Source organism: Tauraco erythrolophus, chromosome 20, assembly GCF_009769465.1.
Source record: "Tauraco erythrolophus isolate bTauEry1 chromosome 20, bTauEry1.pri, whole genome shotgun sequence".
Taxonomy (NCBI): Eukaryota; Metazoa; Chordata; class Aves; order Musophagiformes; family Musophagidae; genus Tauraco; species Tauraco erythrolophus.
In genome coordinates, this window is record NC_141484.1 from 6347296 (window position 1) to 6369411 (window position 22116).

At 38.1% G+C, this 22116-nt stretch overlaps 1 protein-coding gene across 1 annotated transcript in view; it reads left to right on the top strand.

Annotated features, from left to right (window-relative positions):
- CA10 (carbonic anhydrase 10 (inactive)) overlaps nucleotides 1-22116 on the top strand; it is a 199030-nt gene that overhangs the window by 150531 nt on the left and 26383 nt on the right. Inside the window, exon 4 of the mRNA XM_086624162.1 lies at nucleotides 3908-4093. Within this exon, the coding sequence (XP_086480288.1) occupies nucleotides 3908-4093 (186 nt within the window). The remainder of the gene's footprint in view (nucleotides 1-3907; nucleotides 4094-22116) is intronic.

Here is a 22116-nt window from a genome sequence, read left to right on the forward strand (position 1 = left end):
GAAAAAAACAAAAACAAAAACGTTTTGTGATTGTTTGCTGGGTTTTTTTTTTTTCCTAATGGTCATAAAATCTGTGGAGTTTCAAGATAAGCATGCATCAAAGAGTTTGTGTTTATTAGGTGTGTGTTTTTATTGACTTTGCTTGTGTTCCATCTTTCAAAGAGCAGAACTGGGACTTTTCTGCGATCACAGGAGCAGCGAGTTATACGCAGACACCACACATGAGTATTCAGATCTCACTTACAAATGTAGCCTAGAATATATGGGCAGCACGTGCCTGTGCGGCTCTCCTGCATCAAGAGAAAGAGAGAATAATGCTGCTGGGGAATTCTGCGCACAAAGCTCTGTGAAGCAAGAATTAAAATGAATGAGATTAAACAGAAAATAACTACACCAGGAATATGTTAATAATTTAATTAAAGTCTATCAAAGCTGAACTATTCTGCAACTACCGCTGAAGCCAGTCAACATTCCCTATTCTACTGGGGGATTTTGCCACAGGTAAAATTACCTGTTTGGAAACATCTCTTAATGTAGGAGGAAAACAAGGTCAACTAAGAATGTGGTATGATGGTTAACTTTGACAATGTTGGACTTCTCTGTTTTCTCAGACAGGCTTTTACTGACGTTTTAATATGTTTTCTTTACTGTAGTCTCATTTCTAGTGCATAAGATAAATTGAATATTGATCCTTTTGAAAAACAAGAGGGCAAGATTTAGTGCTCTTTTTTTCCCCAAGCTTGTTTGTGATGTTTTCATCTTTATACAACTTTCAAGTCAAACAGAAAAAAAGAACGAAAGGGTTTCTTAATAGCAGAGCAAGAAGTAACACAAAGGCCATCACTATGAAGGACTTAGCACTAAAGATTAGTCTGACACATTAAGGAAATAGTTATATAGATCTTAACAGATCTTTTATATTATTCTTTTAAACTACCCTATAACATTTTACACAATCCACAAAACGGTATAAAAATATAAATACTATGCTTTTGGGGATAGCAGATATTGATGACTGTAGCAGGCAGAGTCTACCTCTTCCTCATAACGCACGCCTGTCTTTGTACTGTTTGTCTTGTAAGAGAACGTCCAACATGCAGAAAATACCTCATTAACTTCTGTGCCCGCAGCCTTTACAAGACCACATGCAACTTTGCTTTCCCAGAACCGACTCGGTTTGATGTTCTGAAATGAGAGTACACAGTACCATAAGATATGGGAAATCCTTCTATTGTCAGGAGGCTCACGTAGTGAATAAGATCAGAACCTTCTTTTTCTCCAGTAACAGTTAAAACTGCACATCATGAAAAGACAATGCATTGTTTTCTGCTGAGAACAATGTATGACAACTTTTTTTTCCTTGCATCGTTTTTTGCATGATTATACACTAAGTATAATGCATTTGTGGACTTGGAACTTGCAAACAGAAGATGGTTGCACTGATGTGATACTATGTCCTACAACTGTAAACGGTTACACTTGAAATGTACACTTTTAAATGTGATAAGATATGGGGTTTGTACATAAACCAGACAATGTCCTGAACTGCTATAAAGAATTTCACACAGCATTGCAGTGGTACTTCCCGTAACCGGGCACAGCCTACAAGACAATCTTGGCAGGCCAGGAAGATCTCTCATTCAGATGTAATCTGAGTAGATGACAAATTTAAGACGCTTCTGTTCTTGTAGTAAGCAAATGCCAATGGAAGAAGTGCCCATCAGAACTTGCTAGTGATGGTGCTGTAAGTTGGCAAGAAAAGAAACGGGCACAAGCATGTCAGGTGCAATTTGGTGTATGTGGCTACTCTTACCTCAGGCACACACACACAAGAAAACCAGTGCTTCACTCAAGGCAAAGGCAGATAAAAGGGCAAGACCTTGTGGTTTTGTATTAAAGATCTTGGGGTTTGTCCTTCCTGGTAACAAGCCTGGGTACCCACACTGGAGATTTTTATGTTCTCACTTCAAGTGTTCCTCCCTCCCTGCAGGTCAGAAATGAGGCATGTCAGAGACTTGCTTGCAATACTGGTATTCCTGATCTGCGGTTACATAGGGAATTCTGTTTTAAAGCAGTCAACACAATCTCATTACAAGCACAGCATTTTTGTGAGGGGGGGAATGAGAAGGACAAATGTTACTCCTGTTCATGAATTTGCCTCTTATCATTTCCTCTCTCTGCTCTACAGAGAGTTATTTGATTCATATTAAGGGTTATTTGGGTCACTTTTACCTTGACAGGGAAAATAATGGTAACCTACTTTGAGATTTGTACCAATTTAAGTGAGAAAATGGATTCTGAATATTTTGCATAGTTGCTATATTTAACTGAGTGCTCAGTGAAGCATGAGTTTTCAAATGTGAGTAAGAGGCTTTAAAGCACTTTATTTGTTTTTAAACTACATTTGTTACTTATGATTAGCAATTTTATGTCATTCATATGCAGTGTACTGAGACTGGACACAATAAACTGACCTTCTTCCACCTATTAAACTAAACTTGGTGTTTAGTTATTATGCATGCAAAGTCAAGCAGAAAAACTACGGAGCGTTCATAAATAAGATGATTGTGTTTTATTTGCAATGAATAGGAATATTTGTGTTTATTACTTTTCATAAGAGGTTTACTACTGCTTATTTTGAATTGGAATAAACAATAGGCAAAAAATAGAACATCTGTATCAAAGTTTAAAAAACCCTACAATCAAAAGCTGTTTAATCTCATCCCTTTAGTTCTATTGCACAGTCTGTTCCGTGTAACTTTTTACAACTACTGTGCAAGAAAACAGGTCATTTAAACTCAGTAATTAGTACTACAGATAAAATGGCACTGCAGCAATGTTAATTACTATAGTACTGATGTAGTATAGGGTACCCTATATAATAGTCATGTCTTTCATTTTAAATTGAAGTGCAACAAAGCATATTATTGTGACACTTCCTCTTCTTGAAGTAAATGAATGTTATTCGAGTGTACCATTTGTATCCACGCAGAATGTTTTTAAATAAATCACAGTTCTGCTTTAACTCAACTGGCATATTTCACTTTCTAATGGCAGAAATTAAGGAACATCTTGCTATAGGAACTTTTCCTATGATGGTGGAAGTTTTGACAGAATATATTCCATATGAAAAATTTCCACAATCATTTTCTTTTTCATTATAGCAGCTGTAAATCAGTTTGCAAATGAAGCACAACATTCAGTCTTTTTAAAAATAAAGATGAATCTTGAAGAGCATTACAGCTTTTGAGATGTACTAGGAACTATATGATCAAACCGTAATTAATTTTGTACTGCTATGAATAAAATATCTGGCAATTGTAAAATGTTCATAACAAAATAGACTTGCAGAGGAGGACAGTGAAAGTTTTTACACCTGCAGCTCCACTAGGAATAGGGCTCCCTATTTGTGAATAATTATATCTCTGCTTTTTGTAGCACCTTTACTTTTAGGTAACTTTGTTATAAATATTAAAAGAAAGAAAACAATGAGTTAAATTTCAGATTTGTTTGAGTGTACCTAAATAATTTGTTAGCTGAAATGTTCCCATTTTCAGTGCAGAAATTTTGTAATGAAGCTGTTATTCAGACCTTACATAAAAAATATTCTAAAAGCTTACTTATTTAGAAGTCTAATAATCCTATTCACTACATTAACCATGAGCCCCTGGCTAAAACATGTACAAATGGATTTGGCAAAATATTTGAATGTACAATGTAAGATTCAAAGCAGAAGTTGAAGTACAACCTCAGGTTGTGTATTTCATCTCACAACAATAAGATGCATTGCTACATTTATATGAAGGTGTGTAAAGAGCAAAACCTCGCAGTACATATAACTAGTTTCCAGGATTTACTAATTATTTCCAAAAAAATGCCTTTTTTTTTTTCCCTCCATTTTGTTTAGGTCAGTGGGACGATGTATAATACAGGGAGACATGTATCTCTACGATTAGACAAAGAGCATTTGGTCAACATCTCTGGAGGACCGATGACGTACAGTCACCGCTTAGAGGAAATCCGGTTACACTTTGGAAGCGAAGACAGCCAGGGATCAGAGCACCTACTCAATGGACAGGCTTTCTCTGGGGAGGTATGTTAACGTGTTTGGAGTTACAAACCAACCAGTATGAATTACTCACTTTCCATTTCTGCCTGAAGGTATTTGCAAGCTAATTTGTATTTGTAAAAATTGTTTCCCTTTATCCATTCTAAAAACCAGGGAATTCCTTTTTTTTTTTCATGCAGACATTGCAAATTGTGTGACTCATATCTAAAAATGAAACTGTGGTATTTATTGTATGCACAGACACCCTGTATTCTCATACACACTACTTACAAAGTAATCGAGTATCTTTTGATGGTTCCTTTATACCCCTAGTAAACGCAAACAAAAGATTAACAACAAAGTAATACTGAAAGTGCTTTGAGTTCTTAAAAAAATGGTACTTTTGCTACTCACTGGCGTGTAACACTTCACATTGAGTATCATTCTGCCTTTGATTCATGTAAAAATAAGGTGATACTTAATTTTAGAGATGGTTCCACAGAACTTTGTTGGTCTGCTCAAGAAATAAAGTCAACTTCACAATAAACCCTTGCAGGATTGGTACTTGCTTTGTATATTAAATACACGTCTGTAAGCATCCCAGGAAAGACCATGATTTAATGATCCTGATAGCTATTGCAGGATAGCCCATTACTCTTGCTGGATAAATATTTTAGTCATATATATGGAGTACTTCTTCCAAGATAAATAGTAGAGTTTGCAGACTTTCTGGTGGACAAATCAAAATCTTTCCATTCTTCTTACACAGGAGCATTTTTACATAGAAGAATTGCACAGGTTTTTTACTATCCCATCCTGCATCAGTGCCATGTCTGTGAATTATCTGGCATGCAACTCTACTCCACAAATCTTAACAAATAAAATAATGCTTCAGAAGATATTACTGTAGGGATTAAAGATACTCAACATATCCTTTTCCTATTATTTCAGAAGACCAAAATGAATAATTTTTCATAATAAAGCACTTATTTTCATGGAGATGAATAATCAAATTACCATCTGTACTATCTATCACAGACTCTGGTGATGAGTCAGTGCATGTCATTTTCTTTGGCACTATGCAACAGCAGTTATTTAAGAGAAAGAAATTAATTGCAGAGTTGTCAGATGACGATATTATAATTGATGGTAATCATTTGCTTTGTTTTATAAGCTACATAGATGTATCATATAGCCAGTGGCAGCTTTTTCATGAAATTATTCATGTCTTGCACAACTGACTTCCGGTTGCCTTCGTTAAATTCTACGATAAATGAATATATAATGTATTACTCCTTTAAGAGCTGAAAGTTAAGATGCTGTAGTAAATCAGGTCTTTGCTGACCAGATTCACAGAAGAGTAGTACTCAAATGAAAGCATGTTGACTGAAGAAAAAAGTCTGGTTGAAACATACCATTGCACTTGATACTATATATCAGCATCATTTCAGATATTTTTTAAGAGTTTTTAAGTTACAAATTCATCAAAGACTAAGAAAAGGTAAAAATGTAGAGCATTGTTTTGCAATACTTAATGCTAATACTTAACGATGCTTTTCCAGTTTTGAAAGTAGGAGTTTTGAAGTACTATTAACATTTTGTATTATTTGCTAACAGAGACCTCAACTTTTTCTCAATAAAAGCAGAAAACCTGGATAAGTGAAAACTGCTGTCAGTCGGTCATGCACAGCTGGATCCAAAGTATATGCAGGATTCATCTAGTTATCTGAATTCCTCCTGCAGTGAATAGGAAGAGATTAGCATCTTCAGAGGATGATCGTTCCTGATAGCCAGACACATCTCTTAGGACAGGACAAATCACTCTGTGGAGATGCATCTCCCCTGACAACAGAGCAGAGACAAACAGCAGGCCAAGTAGCTTAGACTAGACACCTCCGCTTCAAACGGCGAGATGAATTCTGTCCTTTGAGGATGTGTTTTTCAAAGTTTCGGGTAGCCATTTTGAGCAGCTGGACAGGAAAGTTCCCATAAGGTCAAATATTAATTACTAATTTGAACCTGCATCTCCACATTGAAGTCTTATTTATAGAACACATACTGTTTCCAAAGTACAAGCACAGATTCGAATCAATCATGCTGAATAGCATGGGTGCAAATTTTCAGTGAAGGATGGCAGCTGCCAGTGTTCTTAGAATATACATCCACCCATACGAGTGCTGTCTGTATAAATAAGTGATTTTCAATAAGGTTTCAGCACTGGAAGATGTAATGTCTACAGCTCCCAGCAACTACAATAAGAAAACTATAGACAAGCCAGCTGACTTTATGATGGAGTACCTGTCTTTATAATGCAACACACACTTTCAAGGCTGTTGCTGCTAATTACTGTCACTTCTGCATTGGATAATGCTGTCGGAGGAGATGGGATAAAGAAAGATGACTACATAAGTGCATTAGTTTAATTCAGCTAGTGCAGGTAAGAATAGGTGTGAGTATTTGCTGGCTTAGGCTTCAGCAGTGTAGGCAACCAGAGAAAAATTATTGCAGGATTACACTGACTGCTAATTGCACACTAACTCCCCTGGCACTGCCTTGTTACTACTGTTCTTATTTGCGTTGGACAAACCCACTCTGGGTTTTACTGAAACCTCTGTTTTGCTGTGGAAAGGCAAAGGATGAAGTTACCCAAGAATTGTAATCCATTCCAGTAGAAACACATCAGCTCGTTCCTGCTCCTCCCTCCCTCCACTCCCATCCATATCTGTCCCCTCATTTGCATTGAGGTCTCCAATGCACGTTGAAGTCAGCACATTGCAGAGAGAGAAGGGGAGAGGTCAGGGGAGAGAACGGTACCTCTCCCTCACAGCACTGGCAAACTATTAAATTGGCTCAAACAGACCTAAATTAAATCCAAGTACAGACAAGGCAGAAGCTTTTAAACAGCCCCAATATATCTTGAATCAGCTGTGATGCTCTTTAAACACCTGGAAATCTCACCTAACATCCGTGCTAAGCAAGAAGTTTGTTCTTAGGGACATTTTTGCCTAGTCAAGATGATCTGCAAGTGGGCAGGCACTCAGAGCAAGCTACAGAGCACTGGAGCGGTACCATGGCATGAAAAACAATCTAGAAATAGCAAATTGCTTCAAAAATATACTGTGGTCTGAATGATACTGAGAGGCTTGTAATTTCCAGGCTTTAACATTTAACTAGGTGTTAAAGGCTGTCAAGAGAGATCTCTGCAATAATCTGGTTACCTTTTAGCCCCTAATTATCATTTTAGTAGGCAGAATAATTGAACTAATGCTTAAATAGTTTGAGTGTAAGGGCTTTAAAACTGTGTATCAGATTATCATCAATATGTTTGGTGCTAAACTGGACAGAACGGTAGGCTTTGGAATGCTTAAATAAATAAATCGAGCATTTACTTGTCCCTCTGACACATACTTGAGTGTGTTTAATTCCCTACTCTTTGCATAAGCATCCTGCTGTATTATAATGACTAAAAGAAAATCTTGGCTCAAGCAAAGTCCCTGAGATACCAATCGTTTGTGTCTGCTGCCTCATGTCTCTATGCAAAACAAGTTTTTAATGCTTCAGAGTCCATATCCTTTAATGAGAAAAACCATCTTCCTTTCAGACAGTACAAAATACAGCATAATTTACCAGCATGCTGCTGTTCAGGCACTATCTACCGTGTTAAAATAAAAAGGTAACAATCTCCAAAAGATTCATAGTGAAAAATGGGACCCTTTAACTTTACCATGTGGCAGTCAAAAACCCATGCCAATTTCTTTTGCTAAGCAGAAAAATGAAAACCGTGCTGCAGGAGACCTTCAGCCACTTTATGGCTGTGCATTGTAGAAGCCTTATCAATGTAAAAGCAGAAAGTCAAGGAGGTTAATTAGTTGGGGTTATGCACTTTTCACAAACTCAGTAGCTGGAGACTTTCAAACAAGAGACCATAGTCCACAACACATGAAAATAGTAGATTATTTCTTCTCTGCCCACCAAGTCACCCTTCAAAAACACATTGGCAGAGATTATAAACACACAATGATTTCATCTGTTACATAAGAAGTAAAGTGAAAGCCAGAATACTATCTAGATAAATAATTACATATTGCAAGCTCTACACGCAGTTTGGAAGCGAGATTTACTTCTGCTGCTGCTAAAAACCACTAAGAAAACTGAATGAAATACAAGAAAATGGGAATCAAAGGGGGAGGCTGGAAATTCTGAAATATCAGCCTTCTCCTACTATCGCAATTTTGTTAGCTGCAGGCATATTCTATGTGAGTGGGGAACTTCTAGTGATAGTAAAGGATTACTTATCGGAGAGATCAGTGTTGCAAATCCAACCTCTGATATTTTTAGAAGCAGGACTGTCAGCTAGACAGCCTATGAGAAGCGTCCGGCCAGCTGGAATAATTTAATCCAGCCTGCTACAGGATTAGTCTGAATTGTTAAATCAGAAACAGTGGCTCTGTCACTGAGCCCTTCTGTACACCTGTGACTGCCTGTGTGGTTCCAAACAGCCTCCCCAAAAATCCTAATGTTGGTATTGTTTATACCAAAAAACCCAGAGAACAAGTCATGGCCAGTTAGCATGTCAGAAGAAATGGCAAGTACAGGCCAGCTCTACATTGCATCGCTTGTTACAAGCCATTTACATCCCCTGCTATTTGGTATGGTCCTTTCTTCTTTCCAAAACTCTCATCACCTAGAAGGTGAACATTTGGCTGCACCTCCCACGTGACGTTTGACTCAGGACTCTGCCTCCTTTTCGGACCCAGGGGTCAGTTCTGCACAAAAGCCCCAGTTTTCTCCACCCAGTTCCCTACACTTACTCAGTATTTAGATTCCTCTCTCGGTCTGTTTTTCTGTTTTGTTCTCTATAGGAAGGCTCACTGATGTGGGGATTTGTGAGTCTAGCATGGCTCTTCATCAAATTGTGCTAGAACACAGTCCTTCCTCTTCCTCAGGAAAGGAGCATTAGATCAGCTAGCTATGTCCTAGAGCAGAGAGGACAGGAATGTCCTGCTTCTTCATAACCACCTTCCCACAGGTGGTTACACCACCACAGCGGAGCTGGCTGTAAGCCTGCCCCTACTACGCCGTGTAACGCTGGCGCTCCTGCCAACAGCTTGCAGAAGGACGTTTGAAATTCTGATCTGTCAGTTGCCACAGGCCATCTCTATTAAATTTTGGAGACTTTATTGGAAATGATGCAGGTCATTTTTAAGTATTTCAGCCAGAAGATAAGTTTACTGTACTCCGGTGCTTATTAATGTTGAAAAATAAGCCTCTGAGGAAAGTACCAGATGAGGGAACACATGTCTAATGGAAGGGTGGTTTAGTAAAATCTCTATAACCTTCAGATTAATGTTCAGCTTCAGAAGAGAAAGTCAATAGGATAATGAATTAAATTGCTATAGGAACAGAATATAAATCAGGAAGAGGTGGTGGTATTGTCATCACTACAGTATGAGACTATTCACATCAGTAATTCAAAATCAGTGAGAGATGAACATGTGCTTTAGGTGCAAGAATGCACCTCTGTCCACCCTAAAGTTTACGGGTGCTTTCACCCGAAATTTTATGAAATATTCATATCTATATCCGTGAAAAGCAGAGTTAAAGTCCAGAAGACACTTATTCATCAACACATGCTTATTGTATTTTTCTAAACCAAAATCAATTTTATATTTTAAGTTCAATGGGGTTTTATTGCTGGTTAATACAAAACAAAATAAGATTGAACAATGTATTAGCACAAATTGAGGGATATTCATATCTGATTGTGCTCTGCTAATTTAAGAGCTCTGAATCATCCAGTGGAAATTCCTTTCCACTCTCTATTGACTTTATAAGGAAATTAGGCTCTTTAACAGAGATGTGGTTTAGTAGCAGGCTGCCTGGTCTGGCTCCTCTCTAAAACTACATGGCTGCCTCTCCCTCTGGAGAGCAGAGCCCTTCGGATTTAAAAGCATGTTCCGTAGGAAGAACACCACCAAGCTAATCTATACAGCATAGCTCGCAGTGAGATATACTGGAAACCTATGTTATTTTATAAAGTGAAACTTACCAAAACCTTTTATTTTAAACGTTCCCAAAATACTTCCCAAAGAAAAATGAGTTGGTAAGTCAAGATGCTGAGCAGAAGGTTTGTTGACTAAAGAGTCATTAAGGTGCTAAGGCTAATACACTTACTGTACCTGAAACCAGCAATGAAATGGTAGGTGAGCATAGAACAGCATAAATGGAACAGGAAGATAAAAGTTAATGCTTTAGTACACTGTTTTTTCTGTCAGTCATGGATCATATTGTTTCAGATCCACTGCATGAAGCAATGCACAATAACCCACCATAGCCTGTTTGCACAAACATGTAATTCAGATTACGCAGCCTGTTAAGCTGCCGGGCTGCTGCCTCACTTCCAGGCTGTAGCTGAGAGTGAGCAGAAGCTGGAGTGGCAGATCAGAATGCTCCGAGACTCCTGGGCAAAGCAGAACACCTGAACATCCCTTATGCTCCCTGTAAAACAGCGTTTAAACAAGCCTTCTACACGTCTGCAGATACATCACACTCGCTCCTGTCTGCTCTCATAGGAAGAGGACGGAATGCCTCCCAGCTCCGTGCAGTCCGGTAGCCTGCAATGCAGCCACGCTCCTGCCATCCTGCAGTCAGCTCAGCACCAGCCTTCTGCCTCGACATGAAAGTTCCAGTGACAGTGAAGGGTAGAAAAAACTGGGGCACGTAACAATTGAACAAGTAAACTTATCCCCCAGTGGCTACACAGGAATATATAAAGGGACAAGCAACAAGATATAAAATATCTGCAGATTTCATGAGATACTGCAAATAATTTCCCAAATTCTAATACTAAAAATCTGAACACCAGGTTTTATTTCCCCGATCTCTCATATTATTTTGTTCTGACCCTTGTACTTATATTTCTGAAACAATTCAAAGTGTCTGGGTTATAGACATTTAACTGTTACTTTGTTGATGGATAAGAAATAGGTCTGCAGATAAAAATGCAAATAAATTACTGTGCCCAGTTCCATTTACTTGATTTTATGTTTCATTAGACTTTTGTAGGTTTTTGTTGTTGTTTTGTTTTGGGGTTGTTTTGGTGGCTTTTTTTGGGTTGTTTGTTTTGTTTTTGTGGGAAGCTTTCAGCATTATCTACACTTACATGAATTATGGGTAGAATTGTGGGGAGAGGAGATGACAGAGAGTGATTCCTTGAAACCAAAAGCTGAAAATGGGTGGAAAGCCAAGCAGTAACTGAACTGTCTAAACACCCATGGCTGCACGGCAGCAATAACGATTTTAAAGCACCAGCCAGAACAGTATGTTGACAGGAGGTATTTTGAAAGCAGCAAATGGGCAACATTGAAAATGCAGTCGGCATTTCTTACCGAGGAAGCTTCTCCTTTTGAACTACTCTGTTGGCAGCCATGAGAAAGACAACTTTCCAGGAATATGGAACAGCAATTTTTGTGGTGTGTTTTACATCAAAATGCAGTAAACTTCCTACACTGGCTATGTGCTAAAAATGTATCTTAATCCTTCGTGACCTCCAAAAGCTGTTTCATCTGTAACACTTTTGAAGTGGAATAGTTGACTTGTAACTTATGTTCCTTCCCGTATTTTTTGGCTAGACAGTCATCTTCAAGTCCTGGGTAATAAACTCTTGTTAAATAACAAATCCCAAAACCTAACAGCCAGGAGAACTTATAGAATCAAGTGAAGGTGTAGCAACTATAAATCATTGGTCATAAATATATAAATAGAAAAAAATACACGGCAAGCAAAACTCATTTTGGTATGAATGGCTACGCAGTGCCAGTGTACTCTCGCAGTCACCGTCTTACGTTTAGTGCTGTTGCAGTCACACTGCCATTTTTAAAAGAAAATTAGATTCTACAAATAGGCTGTTTTATCCTTCCCTTAGGAAAAAACCTTAATTACACAAATCAAGTTATATAATGTCCAAGCTTTATACCAGCAATAAAGAATTTTACTTCGTGTATCTTCTGATATCATAAATACCATTCGTGTTATTTTTTCACCTTTCTAAAACTTGATTAGCAGCAGAAATACAAATGAGGTTTTGCACTTCTTTTTTTTATTTTGCAAGGAGAAGAATTTACAGTTCATACTGTAGGTCTGAGTGTGCATTTTATGACAGCACAGATAAAACTGGAAGAAGTTTAATGGTTTTATTTGAAGCAAATTGTAATAGGATGTTTCTCCTGGCGTACGAGCCACAAAAGTCTAGTTATTGCACCAACAGAGAATCAGGATTGGACCTGGATACAACTATAGCTCTTCGTAGAGTAGGAACTGAGTAAAAAGAGGGGAGAATTATGTCTTCACTTCTTTTAGCAGAAAGACTGACAATGACATATAATTGAAAGGAGCAGTCATTTAATTTTATAATCCCAAACAATCATTAGATGCCATCTGGAGTTTGCATGATGCTTCAGAACAAGTGTTGAACCACTTATAAAATATGAGATTAAATTTCAGGTACCTGAGCAAGATTTTGATCTTTGTTGTGGGCTTGCACTTTTTCATTTTATCAGATTACTGAGGTATTTGTGTAGTCATTGCAGGTGAAAAATTACATTTCACTGCCACATCAAATAAATGAAGGACTTTTTCAGAAATATTTTAGTATGTTGTCATTTTGATTATTTAGTCCTGATAAAATTGCCCAAAACAAACTGCATTAAGTCTTTCTGGAATAATGGAATACTTTAACATTTCAGACAACAAACGATGCAAAGATCACCTGATTTCTGTAAACTATTAATTGATTTCTAGAAAGCATTGTTGAAGATTTGAAAATTTTGTATTTAACATTCAAGGGAGTTATTCTCCAAGCAATGAAGGAAGGGCCATTGAAGGCAGGGTACCAGCTGCTCTGTGACATTGAAGTTCTCTTTAGTTATAGCAAGAATCAGAAATATTTCTGCAAATTTTTGCTCCTTTATCACTAAATCCAGAAGCATCCAAATCCCCTAGATTTCTCAATGTTTTACCGAAGCACATTATTTTTCCTGGATTCTGCATAAGAACTTCTAGGCCCTTGATACAAGGAGCTCCATTTCTAAGACCAAGTATTTTTTGCTTCTGTATGTTGCCTTCTGGAGGTTTTGTGATACAAGCTCCATAGATACTGTCTGCTATATTCTGAAATTTAAGAAACTGCACCGGCAGATTTTTAGAGTTGTTTTTTTCTTCTTCTTTTTCATTATTTACACATATGTGGGTGTTCCTTGCCAGAAAACTTTCCTTCTTTGGAAACTACTTTCTGAGTCTTATGAACTATCCATCCATTAGCAGAATTGTAGGAGCTGTCCAAACAAATTGCAAGCTCCGTGACAATGTCAGCTTGTATTAATGCAGCATGTGATATGGCAAAATATCTGCTGCATGGAATGATAAATATTGAATTTCTTAGATACTGAGTGAAACAGATCCCTTCAGTAACAAATTTTTTTTGCACATGTTTACTTTTCAGTTACCAACTGCTCTCTTTTTGGGGGGAAGGGAGAAGTGGAAGAGATTGTCATTGTACTGAGAGCACAGTCTGTCACAGACTATAATCTAAATCCCTTCGGTGCCTCAATTTTAAAATCCAGCGTCATAAAGCAATAAGGTGGAGTTTTTCTGCTTAGGGTAGCAGCTGTAGGATTTGCTCTTTTAAACCACTGGGACATTAAAACATTCAGCACTCTAAACCTCCAGTGTCACTTACGAAGTATTCATTTTGCCTCTTTCCAAATTATTTTCATTTGCTTGGGGTGACTTTACTTGCTACAGGATGATTCTTCTTTAATTAAAGAGTAATTTACCTCTGCAGCCAAAAACCTACAACCATTTTGAAATGTGTTTTATGTTACTTGGTAATTATTTTTCCACTACACTTATTGTAAATTTTAACTTTTTTCCCCAGATATATGTAACATTCCAGAGAAAGGAGGAATCAAACTAACTTATAGAAAAGCTCTAGCAGCTATTATAGACAGCCACAAAAGACAATAAAAAGCAAGCATACATGAATTTTTTGTCATCTTTGCAATTTACCAAAACAATAAAAAAGCAATGAGCAATTACTGTAAGATTACCCTAGTCAAAACTCTCATGAAGGCAGTGGACTTACATCTGAGATAAAACTGTATGATTTATTATTTAGATACTAACCATGGACATCAGACTAAAGAAAAAAAAAAAAAAAAAAAAGACCTTTTTAGCCCAGTCTCTCCTTAACTGATATGCCTGTGCACTGGAGGATGAATGCTGGCAATCAGACAGGAGAATCCAGAGTCAGTAACAGATGAGATATCACACTTTCAAGATACTGATCCATGAAATTCCTCAGGCACTTGCATGTTTGGTGCCAAGCACCCACACAGCCACATAAGCCTTGATTGCAACAGCTTGTTTAATGCCCAAGTGGAATCAAAACCCACTAGTTCTGAGAGCAGGCATGGCCCTTAATGGCCCAGAGAGTGGGGACTCACTTTGGAAGCTGTCTTCTTCAGTAATGTTTACATTATTCTGTACAAATGTAAGAGCTTCAGGCAGTGAGCGTGACCCTGATTTTGAAGAGTCTGAACTTGTTGGTAAGGCCCTTTTGTGGGAGGCAGGAGTTCCTGGCTCATACCTGTGTCCAAACTGGGCAAAGGAGGCAGCCAAGATGACATGACCACATGCTACCAGGATGCTCTGGTCGCTGTGACTTGGGAACCTGAACAGTGGGGAGGAGCACATACTCCTAGGACTGAATTTCCTAGCTCCAGTCCAGAAGTTTCCCTCCTCTCTGATAATAATTACTGTTTTCTAATATACAGTGGCAGTGGTGAACCCTTACCATTAGCTCTCTAACCTTCAGTTTATTTTTGTAGCTTCAGCTACTCCTTTGTTAGGTCTTTGTTCCTTACCTTATGTTTAATGGCTTCCTATGAGGCATTTTAGTGTCTTAGCAAAAATCCAACTAAATCATGCCAATTCTAGCTGCCTTTTTGTTACGTTTTCAGGGAACACTGTGAGGTTGCAGAGTTACAGTTTTCACTTAGCATACTGACTTGACCTTCCACCATCACTGTAGACCTTTCCTTAATTAAAAGCACACAGGCATGCACTGCCTCCCAGAAAGTGAAAATACCTCAAGTTTAAAGTATTTTATTTTAACCATCTAGGTAATGGATACTCTCAATAAAGACTGAGAAGGAAGTACTTCTAAATCTTGTTTTCTTTAGATAAAATTGTGATAAATAATGGATTAGGATATTTTACAAACAATAAAGGGAAGAAAATTGAAGTTTTTTTATCATTTCATAAGCACATCTTTCTAAAATCGTTACAGTTAGATCAGTTTCTCAGGTATCTGTCTCTATAATAGCGTGTGGGTGATAGCAGGTACAATGGCTTCAGCATTACCTCTATGGAGAACCAGAATTGACAAGGTTAAAGATGTTTCTTCAAAGTCCATTTTATTTCCAGTTATCTTTTAATATCTCACCTTTTTCTGTCTCCACTCTTATCTCTGTGTAAACTAACTGACATTACTGCACAACCTGCCAAGATTTGCTGAATTAAAACTCAGTAAAAATTAATTCATTCTGTTCAGTTACTTTTCAGTAGTTTGGTTGGGTTTTTTTAATCTAACTGCCATGAAAACATTTTCTAACTGACCATTTGCCATAGGCACATTAGAAAAGCACCATATACAAGTTATTACTCAAGTTCTATCAAAAGCAAAGAGTGTTCTGGATTTTAGCTAGAAAGGGCAAGTCTGTTGCTGTCCATCTCCTCCCATCATCTCAAATTTTATTTACTCTTTCTTATCAAAATATGAACTGCCATCTAGTCGCTAGAAATTCTGCTAATAGTCAGTTGGTAACACAGGCTTAATCTGCTTAACCTTCAGTATAGGACTGGTCAAAAAAGACTTCACGTTCTCTCAAATGCCTAATTCCTAGGAATAAGAAAATACATAATTTTTATTTTTCAAGGCATGTTCAATGTGAACAGTATACATCTGGCATATTTTGTTATATGAATTTTTGCTCTTTTCACCTTTAGCAATCTCTTTCCCATTTCCCCTGACAATCTGAGCACAAAGCGATCGACGACTGAGCTATCAATCCTATACAGTTATTTCTAACTCAGCCGGATACTTTGAAGTCTATGTCCTACACAGCTTGTAGGTATGGTCCTGAGAGGCCCATCATTTTTCATTGCTTATGCAGGACTTAATCTTACAGCATCCATGGCTGCAGGAGCTCAGGCACCAAATTCTTATTACCTGCTGCTTTTTTCCTTCATACTATGTAAGTCTGAAACACCCTGGGTGAGGTTGTGTAGACAGAAGTTTCTTCCTTCTGCTCCAATACACCAAACTATCAATGCACTACGTTTCACTGCACTAAAATTCATTACATGAAGCAGTAGAGGATCATGGCTTTCAAACTGTGGTTCTGCTAAGACTCTCCAGAAGAAGCAAGAAACAAACCTTTATCCTTTTTTTTTTTTCTTGTTTAAGGTAGCAAAAAAAACTTGTGGTAATATGCATAAATGATGAATTAGCATACTTGTCTGAAATAAGGAATTCTAATTCAGAAAAGGATAAAAGGCTTCTTAATACTAAGTGTGCTACTGTCAAGTGCTTTGAGAGAAGACAGGTTAGTGTTCGTTACTTGGTCCCTTCACATAAAAAACAGGGAAGGGTCAATAAAATATCAGAAAAGTATGCAACCTATAAAAGCATGCAACCTATAAAAGCATAATTAAAAATACATAAAGTATTTGCAGAACAAACCATCACGGGTGAAGCCTAAAGCCCTCTTTACCACACATTCCTTTAGCAGAACATGCCTATACTTCAAAGACAGAAACTAGTAATCAGAGACAGTCAGAGCTCTGGTCTGAGAGAGGCATCAGACAGGAATAGTTCCACACACATCCAAGGCCACAAATCACAGCCTAACCCTAGGAGTTATGGGTTTAGGCAGAGTTCTCTACAGGAGTCCTAAAGCTCCCATGCTATAGGTACCCAGATTGTCCCTTGGACAAACAAAACTTTATAAACGTTTACAGTCCTGCTGAGGGGAGAGACATCACAGGAAAACCGATAGATTCCTGTAAGGTTCACTAGAGTGATGAAGACATGGGGTCTGCAGGCTCTTGGCTAAATCACAAGACCAACAGGCAGGAAATCGGGGAGATTTCTGATAGCCTCTGCTTGTGTTTCAGCAAAATTTCTTTGTAATCAAGTTCCTTCCACAAGGTGCTTCGGTTTTGACAGATAAGCATTTTCCAGCAAACCCCTGTTTCAGCAAAAGAAAAAATCCCAACTAGTTCTGCTTATGATTTGTTTAAGGCCTTATTCTGTGGGAAGCCCAAGGGTGTGCTCAGTTAAGAGGATTTTCACTGTTTGATTTGTAGCTCAGAGCCTCCCTGTCTGCTGTTCCTAAGTCACAAAAGGCACAATAGAGGAACTGTCCTTCCTCCTCACTGGTAGAGCTATTCCCTGGGGTAATTAATTAGGGGGGGAAAAAAAAAAAAAAAATCACCCTTTTTCTTCCAGATTCTAATGAATGTCTGTGTTTCATTCTCAAAGGATTTTCTTTTAGAAATCCAGGAAAATGATGAAAGGACAAATAGCAGGGTGAAAAAAACCCACAACTATATATGAAGTTCCAAAAGCCTTTTTCCTGTGGCCTATTTGAAAACATACACCTACTTTTTAGATATACTCAGTACTGGAGATGAATACTTCAAAGAAAGTTGGAAATCTTGTGTTAGAACTCTGAGCTTTCTGGCAACGTGTTTGCGGTCTGTCCCCACAAATCTTCATATACATTAACAGCCCCATTGAGATAAGTGAAACCATGGGCATGTCAAAAAACCTAAAGTAAGGTAGGATGCGTGTTTACAATGCAGTTGTTACTGGTGGGAGCACAATACAGTGGGTCACAATACAGGGAAAGCAGGATGCAACCTGTAGGATTTACAATATTTAAATCCATCTAAATTTAAAATTTTTTGGCTCTGCTGTGATCTTGTATATGAACTTCACATTCATTTTTTCTTATTTGATGTACATAAGGTATTACCAAATAATAAAGTATCTAGAAATTGCTAATACTGTGGGAAATACCAAGTGATTAGAGTGAAAACAGAATTTTTTAAAAGACAGAGACTTCTTTACTAGCACCTAAGAACACATCAGGTTTGCGATGCCTTTCATATTTCAGATGATCTTGTAAATTCATCAATACTTTGGTTGCGATCATCAAACAGTCTTTGGGCAACTTGAAGTAGATCGATTTTACCTGTGTACTACTGGATGGCATTCCTTGTTTTGTGCTCTGAAAGTGGCAGCTTATAACTCAAAGTGAATGACTATTATTAACTCTAAATACATACATCTTCTAAAATAAAATAAAAAAGGGAGTTCTAGAAAACCAACAGAATTACTGAGCTGTATCATCTTATAGCAGCTGAAAATCTGTCTTTTAATGTTTGCAAAGAGGAAAATAAAAGTGCAATGAAGAGCTGGAAGAGACCATCTGTCTCCTTTTAGTTCGTTGTTTTGTTTAGAGTTGGGCCTGAACCAAAAACCTAATTCAGACATGTCCAGCATTTGGAAGCGGTCACATCATGGTCCCCTTGGATATTTGGTACTGCTGATAGCTGCTCACACAGACACTAATGATAGCCCTTGTAATGCTTTTTGTCGAACACTTTGCAGTCATTAACACATTCCCCATTAACGATCAATTACCTTGCAGTGTAATTATTTTGTCGATTTTACAAATGGGTAGAGTGAGACAGAGAGGCTGAGTCAACTGCAGTCATGACAACAGACCGTGGCGCAGTGAAGACCGGAACACGAGATTTCATGGTATTTTCCAAGTCCAGGAAGTTTTGGCCACCTGATTTCTCAAAATTCATTCATAGTGGCACATGGATCTTAAATAGGCAGGTCTCGTCGTTGTTATTTCTACAGCAAAAGTTAATCACACCAATACACACTACTCTGTGCAAGACTACGACATTCAACTATATTTAAAAACAATCATCAATTTCCCATCATATACACACAATATTCTGCCACCCAAAAAATCTTTTATCATATATACCTGAACCAGTCTCTTACCAGCCACTTTTTAAAGTTCCAAATTGTAATGTAAATGTCGTGAAAGAGGCAGATAAAAACAGTGTCAAATAGAGAAGACTGTAGTACATAAACATGCCAAGCTAAATAAATCTCAGAATACTTTCTTCTGAATTGCGGTAGGGTTGTAAGCATTGACAATATTAAAAGTCAATGATGCAGTGAAAATAATTTACAAGATATATCCTCAAAGTTCATGGAATGCTGATACAGTAAATTTCTTTAAAAATATCTCTAAATATATAGTGATTTTTCTTTGGATATATAGTCTCAGATTCATTGAACCATTTAATTATTTTGATAGTCTTCAAACTTTGAGATGTTGATTGAGTCTAATCAGTAGATCTACAACTGAATAACTGTTTATCAAATTGGTGTTAATGAAGCAAATACAACAATTTATCCTTAACGTGCACACATTCCGTTTGTATACATTAGTTACACCGTTCATCTGCGCGGAAAGCGGAGCCTCACCAGTGTCTACAAAACAAACTGCACTATGGTAACAGCCAAACAACGATAGGCTTCCCTTGTAATTTTAATTTATATTGGAAATCTAGTTTACAGCAGGGGCACTGTGTAGAAATAAAAAAGCCATGTATGGCTGTGCGAACACCTCCAGCTGCAGACAGCAGCACTACTGCCAATAACTTGAGAAAGAACAGCATAGCCTTTGTAATCTGAAGCCTGTGACCTGCTGCGATGCATCAGCTTTCAAGTTTTTGGGCCAGCTTTTCTAAAGTGGTCAGCCCAGCAAGAGCTACAAACTATATATATACACACATATACGAGATAAAAACAGCAACAGTTGAATGTTGAGCTGTCTTGAATGAATGACCCACTATTAATAGCTGACTAGGTGAAAATACTTTCCTTTGTTGCTTAAGAAGCTGTCTGTGGTGTTTTGATTCATGGAAAATTTTCCTCCTCCTCCTCTTCTGAAGCAATGTGAGCAGCTCCTACTCTAGGTGGATTGTACTGTGGAATTGCTAAGGTCTCTTTCGCATTTATTGCTGTTGGTAGTTCTAACCTTCTCCCCATTTGTTATCAACAGTGGAGGAACCAGAAGGAAACAAGTGTCTGAGGAGCTGACAGAACCCCAGCTGCTGGGTGCCCCTGTCTTTGATCTGTTTGGCTCATTGACTGCAGATGAGTTTGTCATGGCTGCAGCATCCTCATCCTTATTCCTGTTTACTCTAAAGTTTTGTCTGTACTCTGATTACAGCTTGTTTTTTGCAATACAGATGGACCTGTATGGTCAAAGGTACTTAACTGAAACAGAGTTCCTGGAAAATACAGGCAGATACTGCAGAAGTCATTGGCAATTGAGCAATTCAACAGCATCATTCACATAACATGGTCTCATCTACTCTGCAACAGTGACCTGTAATTGAACCTCAGCCAAAGGGACCGTAGTGTTTGATCTGGGTATTTTTAAGCAGCAGGAACTCCATTGTCAAAGTAGATCTTTTTTCATCCATTATGAAATTGCTTATTCACCAGACTTTCAGTTGGCTGAGAACAGTCTAAGTATGATGGTTAAATAAAACTGCACAGAGCTGTGAGCAAGTCCTGCTGATTGTCTAGGCCTGCATAATAACTTGTCCCCGTTCCACCCATGAAAGTCCCTCCTTGATATCGGGAGGATGTGTGATGGTTGCCAGATGCCAGGCCTCACCTCAGCTGCAAGGTGCTCCTCTACTACCGAGTACTGAATACTTCACTTGTAAAGTACAGCAGGAGCATGAAAGACACCAAAAATAAATTCTGTTCTGTTGTTCCTTGCTAAAAACTCAGAAGTTCTAGCAAAGGTGATAAGGACATCAAACCATTGATCAGAAGTACAAATACTGCACTTCCACATCGCTACTCAGAGTATGAGCAGATTTAGCTGTGTCTGTTCTCCCAGCTACGTTCTGTGTTAAAGGCAGTTCTTGTGTTGTCTTTTTTTTATACAAACAGCGTGTGTACTTTGTAGTGCTTCACATAATACAGAATAAACTTTGCTAAAAAATTACAGAAGATAAAAGTTCAGCACTCCAAAGCTGAGAAACAGGAACAGAAAACTTGGTTGTGCATCCCTGGGTTTGTCTGCCCATACAATCTTTTTTTGACACCCTCTCCACTTCCTAATCTGATCTGCCACAAAAAGATCGAACAAGGTGAACGGAACAAGTCAAAATAATTCAGAAGGTTGGGGTTTTTTTTCAGCCACAACATCAATTCTGCTGAATTGCAGCATCACTCTCTATATTTAGGTTGTACGTTAATGTTTTCCTCCTCGTACGATAAAAAGCTATAGAATAATATTTTTTAAATGCAGGTTAATATGACGTTTGGCAATTTCTGAAATTTAGTGATTCTAATTATGCAACATCAAAGCTAAACAAGAGAATGCAAAGGCACAGTTTGGCAGTACAGCGAACAGGTGCAATACTGTAACCTGCCAGAGCATCTGAACTCATTTTTTGCTTTCAGAAACATTTGCAAGAGCAAGCGGTGACATCCTCAGAACGATGCAGACAGCAGAGCAGCAGCGCTGCCCTTTCCCACTGTGACAGCCCCTTGAAAAAGCAGCAGCCTGGTTTCAGACGTATATTCACTAACCTCTGAAAACCACTGCGAAAGGAAACCAGGGTGTACTTAAGGATCATTTTGCCTCTCTAGGAAATGCGCAGTGAGGAACGGCACAGCTGGATAGCAGTGCTAACATGAGAAGAGTGACAGATTTTGAGTGACAGGAAGAAACAGGACAGAAAAGGGCAAGGGAGAGGTTTGGTGTTCACAAAAACAGGGGAATATATGGGTCCGAATATGGGCAAGGAAAACATCATGGACATAGGTGGCACAGGCATCATGATAGGAAAGCCTGAAAAGAGCATGGCTTAACGGGAATCCAGGCCAT